General features: G+C 36.6%; 1 protein-coding gene across 11 annotated transcripts in view; it reads right to left on the bottom strand.

The window, feature by feature from the left end:
- Nucleotides 1-20,644, bottom strand: part of DEUP1 (deuterosome assembly protein 1) — a 148,941-nt gene that overhangs the window by 101,899 nt on the left and 26,398 nt on the right. For 7 of the 11 annotated variants that reach the window (XM_021000730.2, XM_021000725.2, XM_021000726.2 and 4 more), the window contains exons 3-4: nucleotides 10,219-10,390; nucleotides 7,693-7,788 (exon numbers count right to left, since the gene is read on the bottom strand). In XM_021000730.2, the coding sequence (XP_020856389.1) occupies nucleotides 7,693-7,788; nucleotides 10,219-10,390 (268 nt within the window). The remainder of the gene's footprint in view (nucleotides 1-7,692; nucleotides 7,789-10,218; nucleotides 10,391-20,644) is intronic. The other 4 variants (XM_021000731.2, XM_021000728.2, XM_078147139.1 and 1 more) reach the window with 1 other exon arrangement.

Raw genomic sequence — 20,644 nt, 5'->3', positions numbered from 1 at the left:
TGGTTCAAACCAATATTGTTATTGTTATTTTTGTTATTATTATTTGTTTCCTATTATAACTGGAAGTTAGACGTCCATTTTTAGAGACTCCTTTAGTATTAAGTATGGCTTATTATAATTTTTTTGCTTTCATGTTAAGAATAGTTTTCTTTGAAGCACAGCTGACTATATCCTCACAAATTTGCTTGTCAAAAGTACAATAGTTTTTTTTTTTTGTCTTTCTTCCAATTTTGGTTACAGACTTTGGTACCCTCCCACCCTCACTCTAAGATAATAGTGGCTTCTACCAACATGATCCTCAGAATACTTATTAGTACCAAAGCTGAGCACACTCAACCCATGTTGAGATAACCATCACCTCCCACTGTCACTTACTATATATCATCCTTAGGTTAACTGCAGGAACCAGTCATCCTAGGTTTTCCTCCAAACAGGTGTCTGCATCTCAGGCTGCTGAGTGTCCAGAATTTATGTTAAGGCTGAATTTTCCCAGAGATCAATCATGAATGTGGAAAATACTGTCCCAAGGAAGGTGCTCCCTGACCAATAAACATTCATAAATCTTCAGGAAAACTTGCAGATCAAAAGCCTTACTGATAAGGACTGACATCAGAAGTGGGTTTTTTTCTCTACATAATCAAGAGCAATCCAGCCTCAAATTGCTTTGCTGCCAAAGAATTATCTTTCTATCCTCACATAGATACTGGTGCTTGTATTGGCAGAGGAACTGAAACTCTACAGGCCCAGAGGAATATACCCTGGAATTTGGAAGCACCTGCCAAGAAGGCCTTGGCAACTTTCATGCTCTCTGAATTCCCTATTCATCATATGCTTCAAAAAAATTCCATCAAAATGCATGTGAGTTGCATCTTGGGATTTGCTTTCACCTTTTAGTGGCACAGGGGTAACATTTACCATATTACTATTCATTTAGAAAGTATTGGTTACTCAATGTTGGAGAATGGATAGAATAAGCTTGATGATTACTGTTATAAGGGGGGTTCTAATCCCTGGAACTTTCTCTACAAAAGTGGTACAAGGAAACAAAGGAGAAAAATTATGAAAGAAATTTGAAAAATATATTTCAAACAAGTCAACATATGTATTGCTACTTGACGACTTCAATGTAAAGGTGAACATGGAGGAGGTCAGTCAAAAATATGTCAAGGTTTGGGATTAATACAATTAAGAAGTCCAGACTTAAACTTCCTCAGAAGCCTTACTGAGAGTTGATAATGAACTTCAAAAGCAGTGCTTAAGGACATTAGAATTACAAAATATGAGAGTTGGAAGGGACCTCAGTGACCATCTGTTCTAACCTATTCACAAAGAAATCCCCACTACAATATATCCAACAAGCAATGGTCAAGTCTCCGACATGACAATCATTGAACTGACATCACAGAAAATGAAACTGACAATATCCTGACAGACAGGACTAGCTGCCATCTATTAATTAGCTAGTTGTGTACAGTCATGTCACTGTTACTGAATAGAGGTTCTTAAAGTGTGTAACCCTGCTAGTCCTTGTGGTCAAAACTCTGGGACTGGGGGATCCATGAAGCCAAAATTACTTTTGTACTACTATGGGCATTTTAAGAACTCATGTGAACAAAATCTCTTTGGGGTCCTCAATCATTTTAACCTTATTAAGGACCAAAAAGTCTGAGAACCTGATTTTAGAATGAGTCAAAATCAATATCAAACTAGAAGAAATTATACAGCAGAGAAGAATATATTTCATGCAATTGTAAAAGATTTAAGCAGTTAAAAAATTTTTTTTAAGATTTAAGCAGTTTTATACAAACAAGTTACTGATACTCGAAAATGAAATGTGGATGATGGAAAATACATTGATTTTGATTATAACCATTTTTTAACATACCTGCTCCATGAGAGGCCAAAAGAACCCAAGAAACAAACTGCTTCAGCAGTTCTCCTGCCACGTAGAGACAAGGCATAAAGACAACCACAGTTTAGAGCAAAATCATTGGCAAAAATGTTAGGGAAGAAGATGATAGATGACCACAGTCAGTGCAACACCAAGAAATAGCAGTGGCAAGGGGAAAAAATGCCTACAGGAAGACTGGGTAAGTAAGATCAACAGTGTGCTGGAGCCAGCTACAATTGGCTTAAAAGAGCTGAATATTAAATTTTCAGTGTAAGCATTTACACCTTGGAAATCTGCAAATGCTACAAACAGGACTTGATTTATTGTTTTGTTGATTGTCTAGACCAGGGGTTAGCAAACAAGGGCCCGGTTTTATATAGCCCTGGAGCTAAAAATGTAAAAGTGCGTCATATGTACATTGTTTATGGAGAGCTAGCTGTTATACATTTACCAGCGCACCACTGGGTAAGATTAAGTCCTATAGTCTTAAGAGCACTTAGTGAACCAGAAAAAACAACAACTGCACAAAAAAAGTAGAACTCATCTGCTATAGTGAATAATCAATTAACAAACAATAAAAGACTACAATAAGACAAACAATGGGCCAAGCACTAGATATACAAAGACAAAAATTAGATATTCCCTGCCCTCAGGAAACTTATGTTCTATCAGGGGTGACAACATGTACATCTATGTATGTATATACATGACACTTATACAAGACACTCTAAAAGCAGATTCAAGGTCACACTAGAAGGTAAAGCAGTGGCAGTTGAGGGGACCAAGAAAAGCTTCCTGCCAAGAATGGCTTGAGCTAAGCCTTAGGAGGTAGAGATGAGAAGGGAGAGCATTCTTGGCATGAGAGAGTGTTCAAGGGCATGGAAACAGGAGGAGAGTCTTGTATGAGGCGCTGCAAATAGACTAGTATGGCTGGACTCTGCAGAGTGAGGGGAGAGGAGGAGTGTGTAAGGAGCCTGGAGAGGTAGGAAAGGGCCAGCTTATGAAGAGTTGTAAATGACTGAGGAATCTGGATTTGATCCTAGAGGTAAAATGAAGACAGTGGAGTTTATTGAGTAGGGAGGCGACATGGTCAGATCTGCATTTTAGGAAAACCACTCTGGCAGCTGAGGGTGGATTAGGGTGGGGAAGAGTCTTGAGGCAGGAAGAAAAATTAGGAGGAAATTGCAATAGTCCAGGCCTGAAGTAATAAGGGTCTGAATTAGGGGGATGGCTACATGAAGAAAGAGAACAGAATATAAACTAAAGATGTTGTAGAGGAGGAAACAACAAGATTTGGCAACTGATTGTATTTGTGAGGTGAGAATGAGAAGTCACTAAGATTGCCAAGCTAGATAACTAGAAGAATGATGGCACTTACAGCAGTAAAAGGGAAGTTCAGAAAAGGGATGGGTTGGGGAGAAAAAATAACAAGTTCTGTTTCTGACAGATGGAGTCTAAGATGCCGACAGCCCACGTTGGTAATGTGGGGCTAGAAGTTAAGAAAAAGATTGGACCTAGACTAGATCTAGGAGTTACCTGCATAGATATCATCACTGAATCTATGGCTGCTGATGCGGTCACTAAATGAAAAGGTCAATGAGTCAGTTGATAAACATTAAATGCCAGCTATGTACTAGGCACTGTGTTATGTGTTGGGCATTCAAAGAAAGGAAAAAGATAGTCTCTGCTGTCAAGAAGACATAATTTAATGAGAGAGGCAACATGCAAACAACTATACATAAATAAGCTATATGCAGGATGAATCGGAAATATTCACTATAGAGGAGAAAGGCTTCCTGTTCAAGGTAAAATTTTGGACAGGACTTAAACGAAGCTGGGAGGCAGAGATGAGGAAGGACAACATTCCAGACATGGAGAACAGCTAGAGAAAATCCCAGAGTTAGGAGAAGGAGTGTCCTGTGTGAGGAACTGCAAAGAGGATTGTGTCACTGTTTTGAAGAGCGTGTGAAGAAATGTAAAGGGTAAGAAGACTGGAAAGGTAAGGAAGGTGGGCAGATTATGAAGGGCTTTAAATGAGAAACAGAGCATATTTTATTTGATCCTAGAGATGAAAGGGACCCCCTGGAGTTATTGAGTGTGTGTGTGTGTGTGTGTGTGTGTGTGTGTGTGTGTGTGTGTGTTTTGTGGACAGGGATGAGATGGTAAGACCCATGCTTCAAGAAGATCACCTTGATAGCAGGATCAAGGATGGTGTCTTCTTGGAGTGGATTTCTCAACTTTCCATCATTTTTGCCCTCCTTTGTACCAGGGAATATAACTAGCTTTCCTAAGAGTGGCAGGTGGTTGAGATGTTTCATCATTGCCCATCCCTAACTGTTTTCCAATGATATTTTGTAGACTGAAATGCTGCCCAATATTTTAATTATTTGGAATGTGGTAGCTCTTCACTGGCCCACTACCTTATGTTTTCCCTGGATACCAAGATTTCATGTAACAATATGTTCCCTGGTTGGAGATCCTGACAGCAAACTCAAGCATAATGCCATTGGGCTAGTTAAAACCTATTTTTCTCTGAGCTCTTGTGAACTGAGGCCATAGCTAGGTAGCAGGCCTCCTTTAACTGTCTCTCACTCAAACAATGTACTTGTCCATCTCTGAGACTTTCAAACAAAGATTAATAAGCAGTCATTAGGCAAACATTGTGACATATTATGCATGCATTAAAAAGGTCACTGAGCTTTCTATTCAGGTTTTAAGGCACCAAGCACATTAAGTGGTGTGCGAAACTGATCTTTTACATTTCTTGATTCTTGTCAAGTATAGTATTTCCTTCAGTAACTTGCTCTCAAAATTGTGACCTTGATCAGAATAAATTCTAGCAGGGATACATATAGAAATACTTCTCCCACAATACTAACCCTAATGTGGAAGTATTATTGTTCCTGCTTAGGTAGACCTCTTCATATTGGCTGAAGTGGCCCAACATTACTAAGATGCTGTTTATGTTCTTCTTATTCCCTTCCACAGATAAAAAATCTATGCAGATCAATTTCAAAGTCTTCAAGTTCTCCAAGGAAGCAGCTTAAGTTGGTAGTGCTTTACTTTGTACACACAAAACATAGGTCTCACATTTCTCATATACATCTGCTACAATTTTGGACTAATATTTTGCAATAGCTCAAGAATTTTCTGTTGGCCCAAGTGTCTAGAACCATCATAGAGGATTTTAATAGGCATGTATCAGTAGGCCTTGGATTGTATCAACTGCCTTCTCATTCCCCTTACAGGGATCAATTATAATTCAATGTACTAATACAGTAATAGTTTCAACTTCTTAAAGTCTTTCAATAGTATAGTAACCTAGAGAAGCTAAACTTGGTTTTCTGAGAGTCATGCTTTTTTTTTCTTTAGATCACTTCTTGTAAACCTTCATGTTGCAGCAACACGCACTACCAATCACTAAAGAACTATCGGGGAAGGTATATTCAGCCCATTTACATCTATTATGCCACCCTGTCTAGAGGACGTCCCAGCTTCTCAGTTTCACTTTTTGTGCATGAGTGATTCTGATCTTTCCATGTCACATAGGTCATCATCACTCTTTCCATGAGCATCATTAAGGTTTCTGATGCATAGGGACTATGACATAGCACAATTGCATCTAAAATGTTGGTCTTCTTCTGGCAAGCAAAGTAATCTTAAATTCAGTTGGCCAATGACGCTAATCATCTTTGGCTGGCAACATGTAACAGCACTCATCAGACTATGTCAATAAATTATTGTCCATCCCCATTTGGAATCAAGGTCTGTAAATATAGTGCTGACTTTTCTGACTGCCCACTTCAAAGTCACAAATAGCAATAGATGGACTGGATCAGGGGTAGGGAACCTGCAGCCTTGAGGCCACATGTGGCCTTTTAGGTCCTCAAATCCAGGATTTGTTCTGTGAAGTTTGGATTCAGTCAAAGGGTCTCACTTGAGAACCTAGAGGGCCACATGGGGCCTCGAGGCCACAGGTTCCCCACCCCTGGACTGGATAATGAGTTTCCTTATGGGGCCTCGAGGCCACAGGTTCCCCACCCCTGGACTGGATAATGAGTTTCCTTATCAGGGAGGTCTGTAGTGGTAAGTTTCTGTTGGCTATTTGATACCAAACTGCTTTTAAGTTCTCTAGGCTGATATACCTGTGCAAACAAAAGATTTATTTACATCTACAAAAGCCAATGTCAATGAACATGTGAGACAAGGAAACAAAACACTAAAGGTCAGATCAGATCCCATTCCAATGATGTCCAAATGGTGCCATGAGATTCAAGCCAGATGAACCCTTTTATTGTCCTTCCTTTTTTGGTTCTTCTCAACCATGTACACATGGATGAGATTGTTGAGACACTTTGCAATGATGGTATATTTGATAAATTTCTAGGAACAGCACTGGATCCTAGGATCACCCTTAGCTTTCAAAAATTCTTCAGATGTGGCCAAGTGATGTGCAATTACATCTTTTCAGGGATAGTATTTTACTCCCTGCTAAGATACAATGTGAGCCATGTATTTGACAGAGGCTCTAAAGAACCGAAACTTATCAACTGACAGTTTTAGACCAGTGGCTTTTTAACTGATCTAATACCTGCAATAATCTTTTCTCATGCTTTTCTCAATGTTATGTCCAATACACTACAAGTAGTTCATGTCACACACCACTTTTTACATGAACTATTTAAAAGTGACAGAGGGAAGGGTCCGAGAAATTCTTTGGGGCATATGTCCAAAGTGGTAGAATCTCACTGGACAGAGGAAGGCCATTTCTTCCTTATAGTCTTGCCAATGAGATCTTTGTATTCACTGCAGAGGTCCAATCCTGAAAATCACTAGCTGCCCTGAGAAAAGTCTGTCAAGGCATTTTTAACTCCTGATAAGATATAGTGATCTTACCTTAGAAAGTTTGATAGCTCACAAATATCTTTAATAATGAAACATACTTCCTCCTTCATGGAAGAGAAATGGGGGCCTACTAGGACAGAATATTGTCTACACTGTTGGACAAAGATTTACTATCAAAGACTCAATGCTTCATTGTTTTTCTTTGTCATATGGGAGAGTTTACTTTGGATGTAAATTATCACAATATGTGAGGCTTTTTAACAGTATAGGTTATGGAAGCTAAAAAAATAAAGCCAGTTTCCTTAGGCAATGAGTGAAACAGGCATTGTGAGGAAAGAAAAGAAAAAAATAAGATGAGAAAAAGAAAAATTTGTATTTTTTAAATGTTGATCCATATTATATAGATTTTGTTTATAATTAGTTATTATAGTGGGTAGTTAAATTTTTGTACTCTAAATTTTAATTGATTTCTCGGTTTAGAGAACTAAATATGTTTAACTGGATCATAGCAGCTACCTAAGTTCCAAGCATAGTGATTCAAAGGAATTAGCCAACTGTTTAAGAACTAGTTTTGCAAACCCAAACTTGTTAAGGGATAATAAAGATCAGAAGTACTATCTTGCCCTGTTTATAATTCATTTCCTAGTAAGGTGCTTAGAATGAAGCATTAATTTAAGCTTCTAGAAGTGGGATAATGCTCAAAACATCACAGCAATTCTTTAGTAGCCCTAAAAGAGTCATTATACCTGCCATGAGATGTGTAGCTGACAACTTGGGATGTGAAACAAAGAACATTACATGCTAAACTATGTGGTATTGACTATTAATACAATAGGACAGAGCATTTTTGCTAATATTAAGGATACTACTGATTTTAATTAAATTAAATGAATTTATAATAACAAGAAAGCACAACAGTTTCACTACATTAACCCAGAAGCAGTAAGTTTTCTTACTTGAGATTTAAGGTTTTGAAGTTGTCCTTCATAGTTCTGAGTCATTACATAATTACATTTTTCCAGACTGTCCAATTTCTGTCGAAGTAACCCCACCTGTATCAAGATAATAATTTGAATATTCTGCTATGTTTTGTCTGATAGGATAGAAAATGTGTAAAAGATAAGTAATTGAAAAAAAGAGAAGTGAGAGTCAAGTTTAACTCCTGTATCAACACAAGGCTAAATATTTGTACTACAGTTTTCAAAACAAGTTGGTAATAATTATACTCAAAAACTACACTTGGTTTATGCCTTACTATACCACTGTTTGGTATTAGGATAGTATCATGCTGATATATAATGAAAGTTCGGAATAATCCTATGCATATTTAAAATTAGTAATTAAAATTAACTCTAGATTGAAATTTCTAATTGGTCACTAAGGGAACCTCATCTGCTATCTTTATTCACAATTATCTCTCTCTCTCCTCTTCCCTCCCTTTCTCCTTCCCTCTCACTCTCCCTCCCTCTCTCCCCCCTTTTTTTTTCATCTCTACAGTGCCTGGCACATAGTAAGTACTATAAAAATACTTATTCCCCTTTCCTTCTCTCTAATTAGAAAACTGACATCTTTTAAGTCTACCTAAGGATAGAACTACCATAATACCTTTACTCTACATCAGTTAAATAAATAAAAAATAAATACCCATCCTCAACCCACTCTTTGCTTGAAAATAATGTAAATATTTATTGCATTTATGTTTAATAGTTGTTCATTTGTTTAAATGTCTTTGATGTGTCTTTTTACATCAGTAATGTTAGTCTGTGATTACAAGCTTCCAAAGGACAAGAACTATGCTTCCTTAACTACTATAAGCACAACACCATTGCAGACAGGTATATCATAGAGTAAATGTTATTAATTATGATTATGATAACTCAGTGATGATGATGATAAGTCATTCAATTCAAGAAACATCTGTCAAAGCATCATTTTAGATGGTAGGTGATACAAAGTTAAAAACGATTGTAACAGAATATTATTGTGCTATAAGTAATGACAAGTAGGATGATTTCAGAAAAACCTGGACAGACTTACATGAACTGATGCAAAGTGAAGTGAACAGAACCAGGAGAGTGTGGTATACAGTAACAGCAATATTGTTTAATGAAGAATTGTGAATGGCTTAGCTATTCTCAGCAATACGATGATTCAAGATAATCCCAAAGAACTAATGATGATGCATGCTATCTGCTTCCAGAGAAAGAGCTGATATTGTTCGACTGAAACATGCTATTTTTTCACTTTCTTTCTTTCTTTTCTTTTGAGTCTTCTTGTACAAAATGACTAGTATGGAAATGTTTTATATGATTATATATGTATATCTGATTGCTTACTATCTCATGGAGGGGAGAGGAGAGGGAGGGAAGGATAGAATTTGGAACTCAAAACTTTAAAAAATGTTAAAAATTGTTTTTACATGTAATTGGGGAGAAATATATATTATGTATACATACATATACACATATATGTGTGTGTATACATATACGTGTGTGTGTGTGTGTGTGTGTGTGTGTGTGTGTGTGTGTGCATACAGTCGGGTACAAAAATATATTTCACTCAACAGGGAAATTGGAGGGAAAGGGAAAATTAGAGGAAGGGTAGAATAAGGGAAGGATTAGTCCTAAGCTAAAGAAACCATAAAGATGTACAAAAATATTTATATCTCTTTTTGAGGTAACAATGAATGGGAATATGAGGAGGAGCCCATAAATTGGGGAATGGCTGAACAAATTATAGCATGTACATGTGAAGGAATAAGTATTGTACTTATAAGAACTGATGAAGGGAATGGTTTCAGAGAAACCTGGTAAGGTTTCTATGATCTGATGCTGAATGAAGTGAACAGAACCAGGAGAAAAATTCATATGATGGCAATATTGTAAAGATCAACAACTTTGAAAGGCTTAGGAACTCAGCTTAATGACCAAGTATGATTCCAGAGGACTAATAATGAAACATGCTTTCCAACTTTGATAGAGAGGTGAAAGACTCAGAGTGCAAAATATACACATATGTAGAGACATATATATATATATATATATGTACATATATATATATATATATATATACACACACACACACATATTTACATACACATATATGTATGTGTGTGTGTGCGTGTGTGTGTGTGTGTGTATGGAGAAAGAGAGACACAAACAGAGAGACTGAAAGGAAGAGAGAGAAAGAAGGAGAGATGGCCAATGCAGAAATTTGTTTTGTTTGACTATACACGTTTGTAACAAGGTTTCTGTTTTCTGTTTCTTTTTTTTCTTCTGGTCTCAATTTGGGGGGTGATGTCAGAGGTAGAAAAGATAGATTTTTGGTAATTGAAAAAAATTAAACTTCAATTAAAAATAAAAATAATGGTCCTTATGATTAACAAAAATTTGTTCTTATATAACAAGCATTATTTATAAAAATTGCAAATTATTGGTTTGCTAACAGTTTATTAATATATATAAATAATATATATGAAGTACCTCTTGACCTTTTTGGTCCAAACAGTTTTGTGCATTTGCCAACTCTTGATCTCGAAGATCCAGCCTTGTTTCCAAAGCCCGCATCTTTCTTTCCCAATCCATTTTTTTGTTGCTTACCATGATGTCAATTTGTTCCATCAATTCCTGAAGCTCAGCCTCACATGTGGAAGATCTAATAATTAAAGAAAACTTTTAATAAATACTGTACACTACTTAAATGTGAAGAAGAGAAAAGTAGTTATCATATTGTTCCAAATAGTTTCAATTCTTTCCAATCATTATTTTCTCAAAATATTCCACCACTAACTGAATAATAAATATGGAGAGCAATTTATTTCCAACTAAAAGCTTATTTCATAACTAATAGATTAAATATCATTAATGTGAAATTTTTAGATGAGCACAAGCCTTAGGTGGGTTATAAGCATTAAATGCTAATTGTGAAAAAGATAGAACTTACATTAATGAATGTGATCTTGTACATATTTTTACACTGAATGAAATTAAAATAATGGAATTTTAAAGCTAGAAAGGAAGAGACAGTGTGATATAGGAGAAAATATTTATCTGGAACTGTGAATCCTGGCAATGCTTATTACTTACCATACCTGGGTGATCTGCAGTGGGCTAAAACTTGTCTAGGCCCTAGTTTCTTTATCTGCATAATGAGGAAGGCTGGTTTAGATTATCACTATGGCTCATTCTAGCTCTTACTACAATAACTGAAAACTGATGTAGCGCTTTATAGATCAGGAAAAAGAAGTCGCATAATCAGGGCTAAAACTCAGATAGATCTCTTGACTGCCAATCTAAGTGTCCTTCCCACAACAGCATACTGAAAAAGATTTTATGTCATTAGTCAAAACATGTTTGAAGTAAATGAGTGCCAATCACCTTCATTGTAACATAGGGTAACATAGGATATTAGAACACGAAACACCAAAAATCTACAGAAGTACTTTGGGAGTGACTCAACCTGAGAAAAGACTATGTCCATACTCCCTTCTGGACATTGTATCCTGATGCCAGACGAACAATTAGTTCAAAGGTTCTGTTTTCAAGCTCTCCAATCCTAAGAGAGGTAAGAGTAGAGATGCTGTACATTCTCTGTTTTATGCTTAAATTTACAACTGGAGAAAACAACTCATCAATAACTTGGTTAATCCATGAACTGTAGTTAAGATGTATGTACATTTGTTTGGGGAAAGGGAATAAAGGATAAGAAGAGAGTGTGGCCTGGTATCTATTAACTCTGTCTTCTACAGTGTATAGGCAGAATTGTAATGTAGGCCTCAAGTCAGCAGTGTATAAGTCTAGCATAAACCACTCCCCCTCCTTTAAGTCATCAGGATCATCCACTGAGCAAGATTAGGGGCCTCTGCTCTATTCTGTATCAACAACAATCATATTAATGCTTACAGCAATAGCAGCAATAATAATAATGAATGTATTTATGTGTCTGGTTTCAAAACTGTTTCTTCCTTTCCTACCGCCTCCCCTACAGGTGTGGAGGTGGTTGCCTTGGGTAATTTGAACAATCCTACCCAGTTATCCCAGAAAGATTCATTGGAGCTCAGGAGAGATAATTCTAGAAAAATTAGAGTATTTTGTCCATTCTAGAATATGTGAGTATTACTCATAAGGGGAATACCTCTCCTGGGTATCTGTAAGTAAGAAGATAATCTGATTTGTAGTATACACCTGATATTGGTGGCTGTGACTCTCCTGGTGAGATTCCTGACCTCTGGATGAACTTTTGTGATGCCAGAGTCAGCAGCAGTAGCAGCAACACAGGGGAATAATCTCAGCTGATACATCACTAGTTTTATAACTCAGGGAGAACTATGTCTGTAACTAGACTAGAAGCATTCTCTTCTTCAGTAGGCTGAGACAGTACCCAATGACAGACCAAGCTTGAAAAACAGTATGATGAGGGCATCTGTCGCAAGGGTTACATTTATACGATGCTTTAAGGTCTATAAAGTACAAACGTTCCAAACAAATCTATGGGCAGACATAGCACTCCCTCCAGACAAGACCTGCTAGTCCCAGTAACTTGGGAAGTGATGAACTAAATACTTTTTTTAACATTGTAAAAAGTTCCTTGACTTGGGAGACCTTCTCACTCAGGAGTTCTTAACCTTTTTTGTGTCACGGACCTCCCTTTGATAGTCTGGTAAAGCTTAAGGAACTCTTCTCAGAAATGATGCTTTGAGAGGTTGATAAAGATAAAAATGTGATTTTCTCCCATGCAAGTTTGTGGTCCCCCTAAAATTCACTCATGCACACCGGAGACTCAGCTTCAGAATTCCTGTTATAAATATGTCACTCTTTGATTCAATGATTAATCCTGTTGGACTTCCAGACGTTCAACTACCTGTCGGAAATTTTAATTATTGAATCAAAGAATGAAATATCCTTCTCAAAAGGGTTTTTTTTTCTTTCTGCCCTTCAGAAAGTCCTCTTTTATGGTCATTATTAGTGTCAAAATATCTACTCTTTCTGCATCACCTACATAAGGCAATAATTTTTACTTCTTCATCAGCTTCAACTCATTCCATTTCACGCTATTTGTGAATGATATTTTAGTATCAACATCATATCTGTGAGGGAGATTCATTTATCAGTTTGGAGAATTGATGCGAAGGTATTTTTGGTGACCTATTCCATAATTTGCATAGTCCTCATCTTTATTAGAAGAAACTTTTCCAAACCAAATTGCCTTCTCTCACATTTCTCCTTTTGTTTGACTTTAGAATTCTAGATAAAATCAACATTAAAAATTGCATCTTAAATATTTTAACAAAATTAAAAGCTGAGTGTAGTTTCTGCATAATGCATCAATTGTCTCAAGAATAACATTTCATATTCTGAATAATGCTCTGGTACACAGATTAAATCAATGAGTTAGTAAGAACATAAAATGATACCAGATACTAATTCTACTCTATAATTATCTAGCATAAACAAACAAAAAACCTTGCTATCTTTAGGTAAATGTAGGGGCCTGAAATGTTCTTTCATGGCAAGTACAAAAAATATGATGAAACCAGAAATAAATGTGTCCATCCAACCAAGAAAATTCGCTTCTATTATTAGTTAAAGGTTTTGGTTTATGAATGTCTGAAATATTATCAATCTGAGTTAGTCTCTTTAAATATAGGGCAGAGTTGATTTACTAGGACCTAGACTATGGTAAACTTCTGCAAACATTGACAAAATAGTTTTATCAGCATTGTATAACACTTCAGGAAATAAACTGTTTAAAAATAGTTATCTGGAAAACCATTAAATTATTCTTCTGCACCATGGTGTGTTGATCATTTTTGTCAACATAGTTGGGTTTCTAATGGTGTGCCTTGTTTTGCCAAAGCCATTTTTCAGAAAATATAAATGGCTCAATACACTTTATTTACTTATAAAAATATGTTGCTTTTAAATTAGCATTGGGACCCTCTGGTCTATTCACTGAGAATGACTATATAAAGTAGGTATTGATGCTACACATCAATGCATCTATGACATTCTTTATTATCATCCCCATTTTAGGGATGAAGAAATTGAGGCTGAAAGAGGTTAAATGCCTTACCCATGGGTTCCCCAGCTAACAAGTGTCTGTGGGATTTAAATTTCATTTATCCTAACTCCAAGTACAATGTTCCATCCAAGACACCATCTAGCTGGTAGAGTGAAGTCAAATTGTGAAGGGCTTTCAATGCTAGATAGAAAAGTTTGTATTTGTTCTTAGAAGCAAAAGGGAATCAGAGGAGTTTATTAAGTAGGGGGTTGACCTACACTTTGGAAAAATCACTTTGGTAGCTGTGTGGAGGATGTATTGGAGTGGGGAAAGATTTAAATAGGCAAACCAATCAAAAGCCTAGTAATAGTCCAGCAAGAGGTGATAAAGGCATGATCTGGAGAGGTGGCTAAGTGAGTGGAGAGAACAGATGCCTGAGAGAGATGTTGCAGAAGTAACAACAAGAAGATTTGGCAACTGTTTGGATATATGAGGTGAGGAAGAGTGAAGAGTCAAAGATGACAACTGGGTTAAGATCTATAGGTGGCTTAGAAGGATGGTGGTACCTTTAACAGAGATAGAAAGTTCAGAATAGGGACAGATTTGTGGGAAAAGATAATGAGTTCAGTTTAAAACACCCCAAAGGCAGTTGATGATGCGGGGCTCAGGGGAGAGACTAAAGCTAGCTACACAGATGATAATTGAACCCTGGTAATTAAAGTCACCAAGAGAAAGGCTCTATAGAGAAAAAGAGATACCATTCTATAACACTTATGTTACAATATAAATTGTTCTGCCCTCAGTCCACTGTATTTAATAAAAATGAATAATTTTTGAAGACTTTAATAAACTAATGAAAGGTGAATGAGCAGAACCAAAACAATTTACATAATAATATCACTGTAAAAGTAAATAACTTTGAAAGCTATAAGAACTATGATCAATACAAAAACCATTCATGATTTTAGATGACCAATAATGAAGCATGCTATACGTGGTAAAGAGGTGACAGATTTAGGGTGCAGAATGAGATATATACATACATATATGTTAATATATGTGTGTGTATATATATATATATATATATATATATACACACACACACAAACATATACAGTCAATTCTCAACTTTCATGGAAGCAATGTTTCTAGAAAATGGCAAAAAAGTAAAAAAAAATTTGAATGTTGATACATTGAACCTATGGAAATAGGGAATTAGGTTCCCACAGCCACCAAAAACTATAAGCTTTTGCTAGAAATTGCTGAAAATATACTTTTCTATATACAATTCTTTACAGTAAAACATTAATTCTAATAATATGTACTTTTCCTAAGACAGTAACCATTAAATAATCCATGAAACACAGTACATAAAATAAAATTGGTAACGTGCAAAAATATTTTTCGTCGCCAGTAATTCCCTAAAATTCTATGACCTTTTGTGGTAACATCTCAACGAAAAAAAATATTGATTTCCGTCAATATTCACTTTTCACAACACATGAAATCTATAGTACTGTAAATACTATGCTGCGAATAAAATTCTTAAAACTACAACATTTTTTAACCTGAATCTTATCTTCCACTGTGTCAGATAGCAGTATAAGAGCATTATACTGTATTTGTACTGCTGTGAACTTCTCTACATTGGCTACCCTCTGAAAACCATAGGAGAGATTGCTGGGACTTTGGTAGCTGCTGCTGGAAGATGCTGGGGCTGGTGAGATCTTGACATCACTTCCAACTCTGTCCTTCACAATTGGTGGATGGCACTGGAGATAGTCAAGGACATACCAGCTTGAAATTATCCATCAGCAATGTCTGCTTCATGGACCATTTGAGATCCTTAAGAATCTTGGAGTATGGAAGCCTAGCAGATAGAGATGAGCTGACATTTAACTTTGAGGCTATGACTGATGATGGGACCAGCAGCCTTGATACCTCTAGCCAGCTAATCAGTTATGCCAAGCCACCCTTCAAGCTTGGAAGCTATGAGTGGCACAATCTTGAGAGCTCGTCCAACATCATCATCTTCACTGTCCTGAAGACCTTTTCTGAGCTATCACATCTAACTCCTCACTTGTCAGCTGCTCCACAAACCTGTGCACATTATTTCTCTCTTTTTTTCTCCACTGTACGTAGCTGCAAATGTGAGCAGTTACCAACACTAATAAAATCACTCAAATGCTTGATGTCACAAAAGCTAAACATGTGAATGTTGAGGATTGACTGTGTACATGTAAATGTATACACACACACAAATGGCCATTAGAGAGAATGTGTTTGGCTGGACTATTTGTTGTAAGGCTTTTTTCATATTTTTTTCAGGGTGTTTGGGGGTGAGAAGGAGAGAAAATGTATTTCTGTTCATAGAAAAATAGAGAGATGGGGAGATTACAGATATGTAATATTGCATACACTTTCAGATGAGGTCATTGAATTATTGGTTTTACTTGTGTTCCTTTGTTGTTGTTGTTGTTGTTCAGGCATTTTCAATCATGTCCAACTCTTCCTAGCCCCATTTTGGGCTTTCTTGGCAAAGATACCAGAATGGTTTGCCATTTTCTTCTCCATCTCATTTTTCAGATGACAAAACTGAGGCAGACAAAGTTAAGTGACTTGCCCAGGGTCACATGGTAGCTAGCAAGTATCTAAAGCCAGATTGGAACTCAAGAAAATGAATCTTTCTCACTCCAGGCCCAGCATTCTATCCGCTATGGCGTCTAGCTCTCTCTAATTTGTTATAAGAGACATTTATTTCATGGAGTGGGGGTTAACTGTAAATTTTTGTAACGTGAAAACAAAAACATCAATTTTTTTTAAAGAGGAGAAGAGGGGCCAGGATAAAGCTTTGAGGAATTACCACAGAGATATGGGTGATCCAGCAAAGGAGGCCGAGAAGAAGCAACTAGACACAGAGGATGAAAACTGAGAGAGGAGAGTTATGAAAACCCACAGAGGAAACAGTATTCAGTAGGAGTCAACCATGTTAAATGCTGTGGAGACATCAAGAAAGGTTGAAGACTGAGAAAAGACCATCAGCTTCGGCTGTTAATAAATAGTTGTTCATAAAGTTTCTCAGATGTAAGTCTCATTTCCAAGATATATAAAGAAATGATTAGAATTTGTTTTAAAAAAGCCATTGCCCAATTCATAAATGGTCAAAGGATATGATCAGGTAGTTCTCAAAGGGAGAAATCCAAGCTACTAACAACCATATGAAAATATGCCCCAAATCACAATGAGAGAAATGAAAATTAAAGCAACTGAGATTCCATTTCACACCCATCAGATTGGTAATAGTGACAAAAAAAGGGAAAATAACAAATGGTGAAGGGGGTATGAAAAAAAAAACGACAGGCCAAGTAATGTATTGTCAGACTATGAATTGTTACAACTATTGTGGAAAGAAATTTGGAACTATTGTAAAAAAAAAAGTTACTAAACTATATATGCCATTTAACCTAGTGATATCACTTCTATGCCTATATCCCAAAGAGATCAAAGATAAGAACCAGTATGTAAAAAAAAATATTTATGGTGGTTCTTTTTGTGGTGCCAAAGAAAGTGGAAATTAAGGAAATGCCCATCAATTGGGGAATATCTATAAAAAAAATTGTGTTACATTAATGTAATGGCATATTATTACACTGTAAGGAATGATGAAAGGGCAGATTTTAAGAGAAACCTGGGAAGACTTATATACACTTACATAAATACTTATGTAAAGTGAGCAGAACCAGGAAGATCATTTCTATTATGACAACAACAAAACTAAAATGAACAACTGTGAAAGACTGAAGAACTCTGATCAATGCAATGACTAGCTCTGACTCCAGAAGACCAAAAACGAAGACAGCTGCCTACTTCATGGTAGAGGGGTGATGGACTCAATATATAAAATGAGACATACCTTTTTGGACATGGTAATTGTGATGATTTGTTTTAACTAAGTATATTTGTCACAAGAATCTTATTTGTATTTTTCCTCAGTGGTGAGGGGACAGAAGAGTAAGAGAAAATGTTTGTTAATTGATAACTTTTAATTTAAAAAAAAAGATCATTGGTGACTGTGGCGACAGGAGTTTCAGTTGAATGATGAAGTTGGAAACCAGATTACAGAGGGTTGAGGAGTGAGAGGAAGGAAGTAGACCAACAAGTATAAACACTTTTGTTGGAGTTACCCACAGTAAAAGTGTCAAACACTCCCACATAGGGCCCACAACACTCCAGAGTGCCAGGAACCAGATTAAATGTAACTGGGAAATTTTTGACAAAATAAATAAAAATACAATGTGTGGCACACACGGATCCCCATCGTAAGGAAGTGGCCCCTGTTTTTATTACAGTTTAATACCACTTACCTACATTTCCCTGACCTACCAGTGTAATTACTCTATGAAAAAGGAAATATTATTTTGGCATGACCTCTTATTTTCTTAAATTTTATTTTTTCAAACATTCTTTTTTTTTAGTTCCAAATTTTCCCTGCCTCCTACCCTCTCCCCCATCTGCTGAGAAGGCAAGCAATATGATATCAATTATACATGTGAAATCATACAAAAAATATTTCTATGTTAGCCATATTTCAAAAAAAAGCAAGAAAAATAAAGAAAGTGATAAAATTATACTTCAATATGCACCCAAGGGTTCATCAGTTCTCTCTCTGGAGGTGGATAGCATTTTTTTCATCATGAGTCCTTCGGAACTGCATGAAGGTCATCCTGGCTCTGTCAGCACAGCTTCCTTTAGTAGATGTTCACCAGTCATCTCTTTAATGATTCTGCATTTTCCCAGCAATCAAAGTCAAGTTCACTGACCTACAGTTTGTGGATCCTGTTGGTTCCTCCCCCCCCAACCCAGTTTTTTAGAAAATTAGGATTTTTGCCCTTCTCCTAGTTGTGATACTGTGCTCAGTTTCCATGATTTTTCAAATATTACTGACTAGCTCAGCAATTACACTTGTTATTTCAGTACCTGAGAATGTAATTTATCTGGGCCGGGTGACTTGAATTCACCAGTTGCTAATACTTTTCACAGGCATGTAGAATCATATTGGTAGACATCTACTTTTTTACTACCACAAAATGTACTACTATAAATATTTTGGTGTTTGGGGAGCCTTTCTCTTTGTCACTTGACTATGCCCTAACAATGGAATGTCTGAGTCAGAGGATATGAACACTTTAATCACTTTCTCAGCACAATTCCAAATTGCTTTCGAGGATGGTTGGACAGTTCAAGAGAGACGTAATATATCCGTTTTTCCATAATCTCAACATCAACTATGTTCATCTTTTGCCATTTTTTCCAGTTTTCCTACATGTGAAGTGAAACTTCAGAGTTGTTTGGATTTACATTTGTTTTATTTTTAGTGATTTAGAGCAGTGTTCTACTTGATTAGTTTTGGTTTTGATTACTCTTCTGAGAACTGTTTGATCATTTTCTTTAACCACAATGAAGTACCTTCCAGTCTTGCAGCCTCTCCTTCTGAGCAGCTGATTCTTCCCAGAATCTCCATTTTAAATAGGAGACGAGCCAATCATGTCTCTAGGGTATGTGGCTAATTCAACTCCACAGGACTTTCTCTTCCACACCATAGAAACCTCTTCACTTTGGAAATTCTCTCCACCCCTGGATTATTTCTCACATTAGAAGTGCCTTTTGCCCCTATGGCCTCTCCCTCTGATTGGCTGATTCCTTCTAGAACCTCCATTTTAGGGAGGAGACCCAGGTCTCCCATATTGCTCTCCAGATTGTATGGTGGACTTATCTCCAAGCAACATTCTCTACCGTGTAGAGCTACTTTCTTTTGTGTGTGTGTGTGTGTGGTTTTTTTTGTTTGTTTGTTTTTAGGCAATTAGGGTTAAGTGACTTGCCCAGGGTCACACAGCTAGTAAGTGTGGAGCTACTCTTTTAAGCTACCTTTGATATGCAGCCTTTCTTTCTGCTTATATTTGTATTCCCAGCACTTAACAGAGTGCCTGGCACTCTGTAAGTAAGAACAAATGCTTGTTCACTGCCCTTCACCTGGCCACTTAATCCACTGCCTCTATCTTTTTTTTTTTAACTTAAAGACCTTTGGATTAGATTTGTAAGACACCTGTCAAATGTATTCTTACCAGCCTTACAAAAGTCCAAATTCTATTTTTAGACACCAGTTTCATCTTTATTCCTTGCCTTTAAGGGACAATAGTGGAGAAAACACAACCTAGACAAAACCCTACAAACTTTCTATACATATTTTGAATGAGAAGGCTATTATAAAAGTTACACTAAGAGAAAAGTTTTAGAATATACTTGAAAACTTGATCATCTAAGCCTCTCTCTGAAGATGAATACTCTTTTCAACAGCTTGAGAACAGAGTCTCTGAATGGTCAGTCAGTTAATTTATTAAGTACCAACTATGTGCCAGTTGTGAGGGGATAGGGGCCTCCCATCAGGATGGTGGCATTGTCATAAGACAGAAGAAATGTTATGAAAGTGAAATGTACAGGCCTTGATAACAGATTGGATAAGGGGGTGAGGGTGAGGAGTCAAGGATGATACCTCACAGCAATATGCAAGTTTGGAAGGGGTTAGGGTTTGGGGAAAAAGATTAGGAGTTCAGTTTTACACAGCTGAATTTAAGATGTTACAGGACAGCCAGTATGAGATGCCCTATTACAGGAAGTTGGGGATGTGGGACTAGAGATCAGCAGAGAGGTTAGAACTGGTAAAGTAAATTTGAGGATCATGAGTATAGAGATGATAATTGAATCCATGGGAGCTGATAAAATCATAAAATGAAATAGTGTAGAGGGAAGAGAAAAAGGTTCAGAATGCAAGCTTTTATGACACCCATTGTTAGTGGTGTGACCTGGATGAAGATCCAGCAAAGGAAACTGAGGAGGATTGAGGTCAGATAG

This window comes from Phascolarctos cinereus, unplaced genomic scaffold (genome assembly GCF_003287225.1).
Source record: "Phascolarctos cinereus isolate Bilbo 61053 unplaced genomic scaffold, phaCin_HiC Scaffold_726;HRSCAF=1367, whole genome shotgun sequence".
NCBI classification, from domain to species: Eukaryota; Metazoa; Chordata; class Mammalia; order Diprotodontia; family Phascolarctidae; genus Phascolarctos; species Phascolarctos cinereus.
The sequence above is the reverse complement of the archived record's forward strand: the minus strand, read 5'-3'. Positions and strand labels throughout refer to the sequence as shown.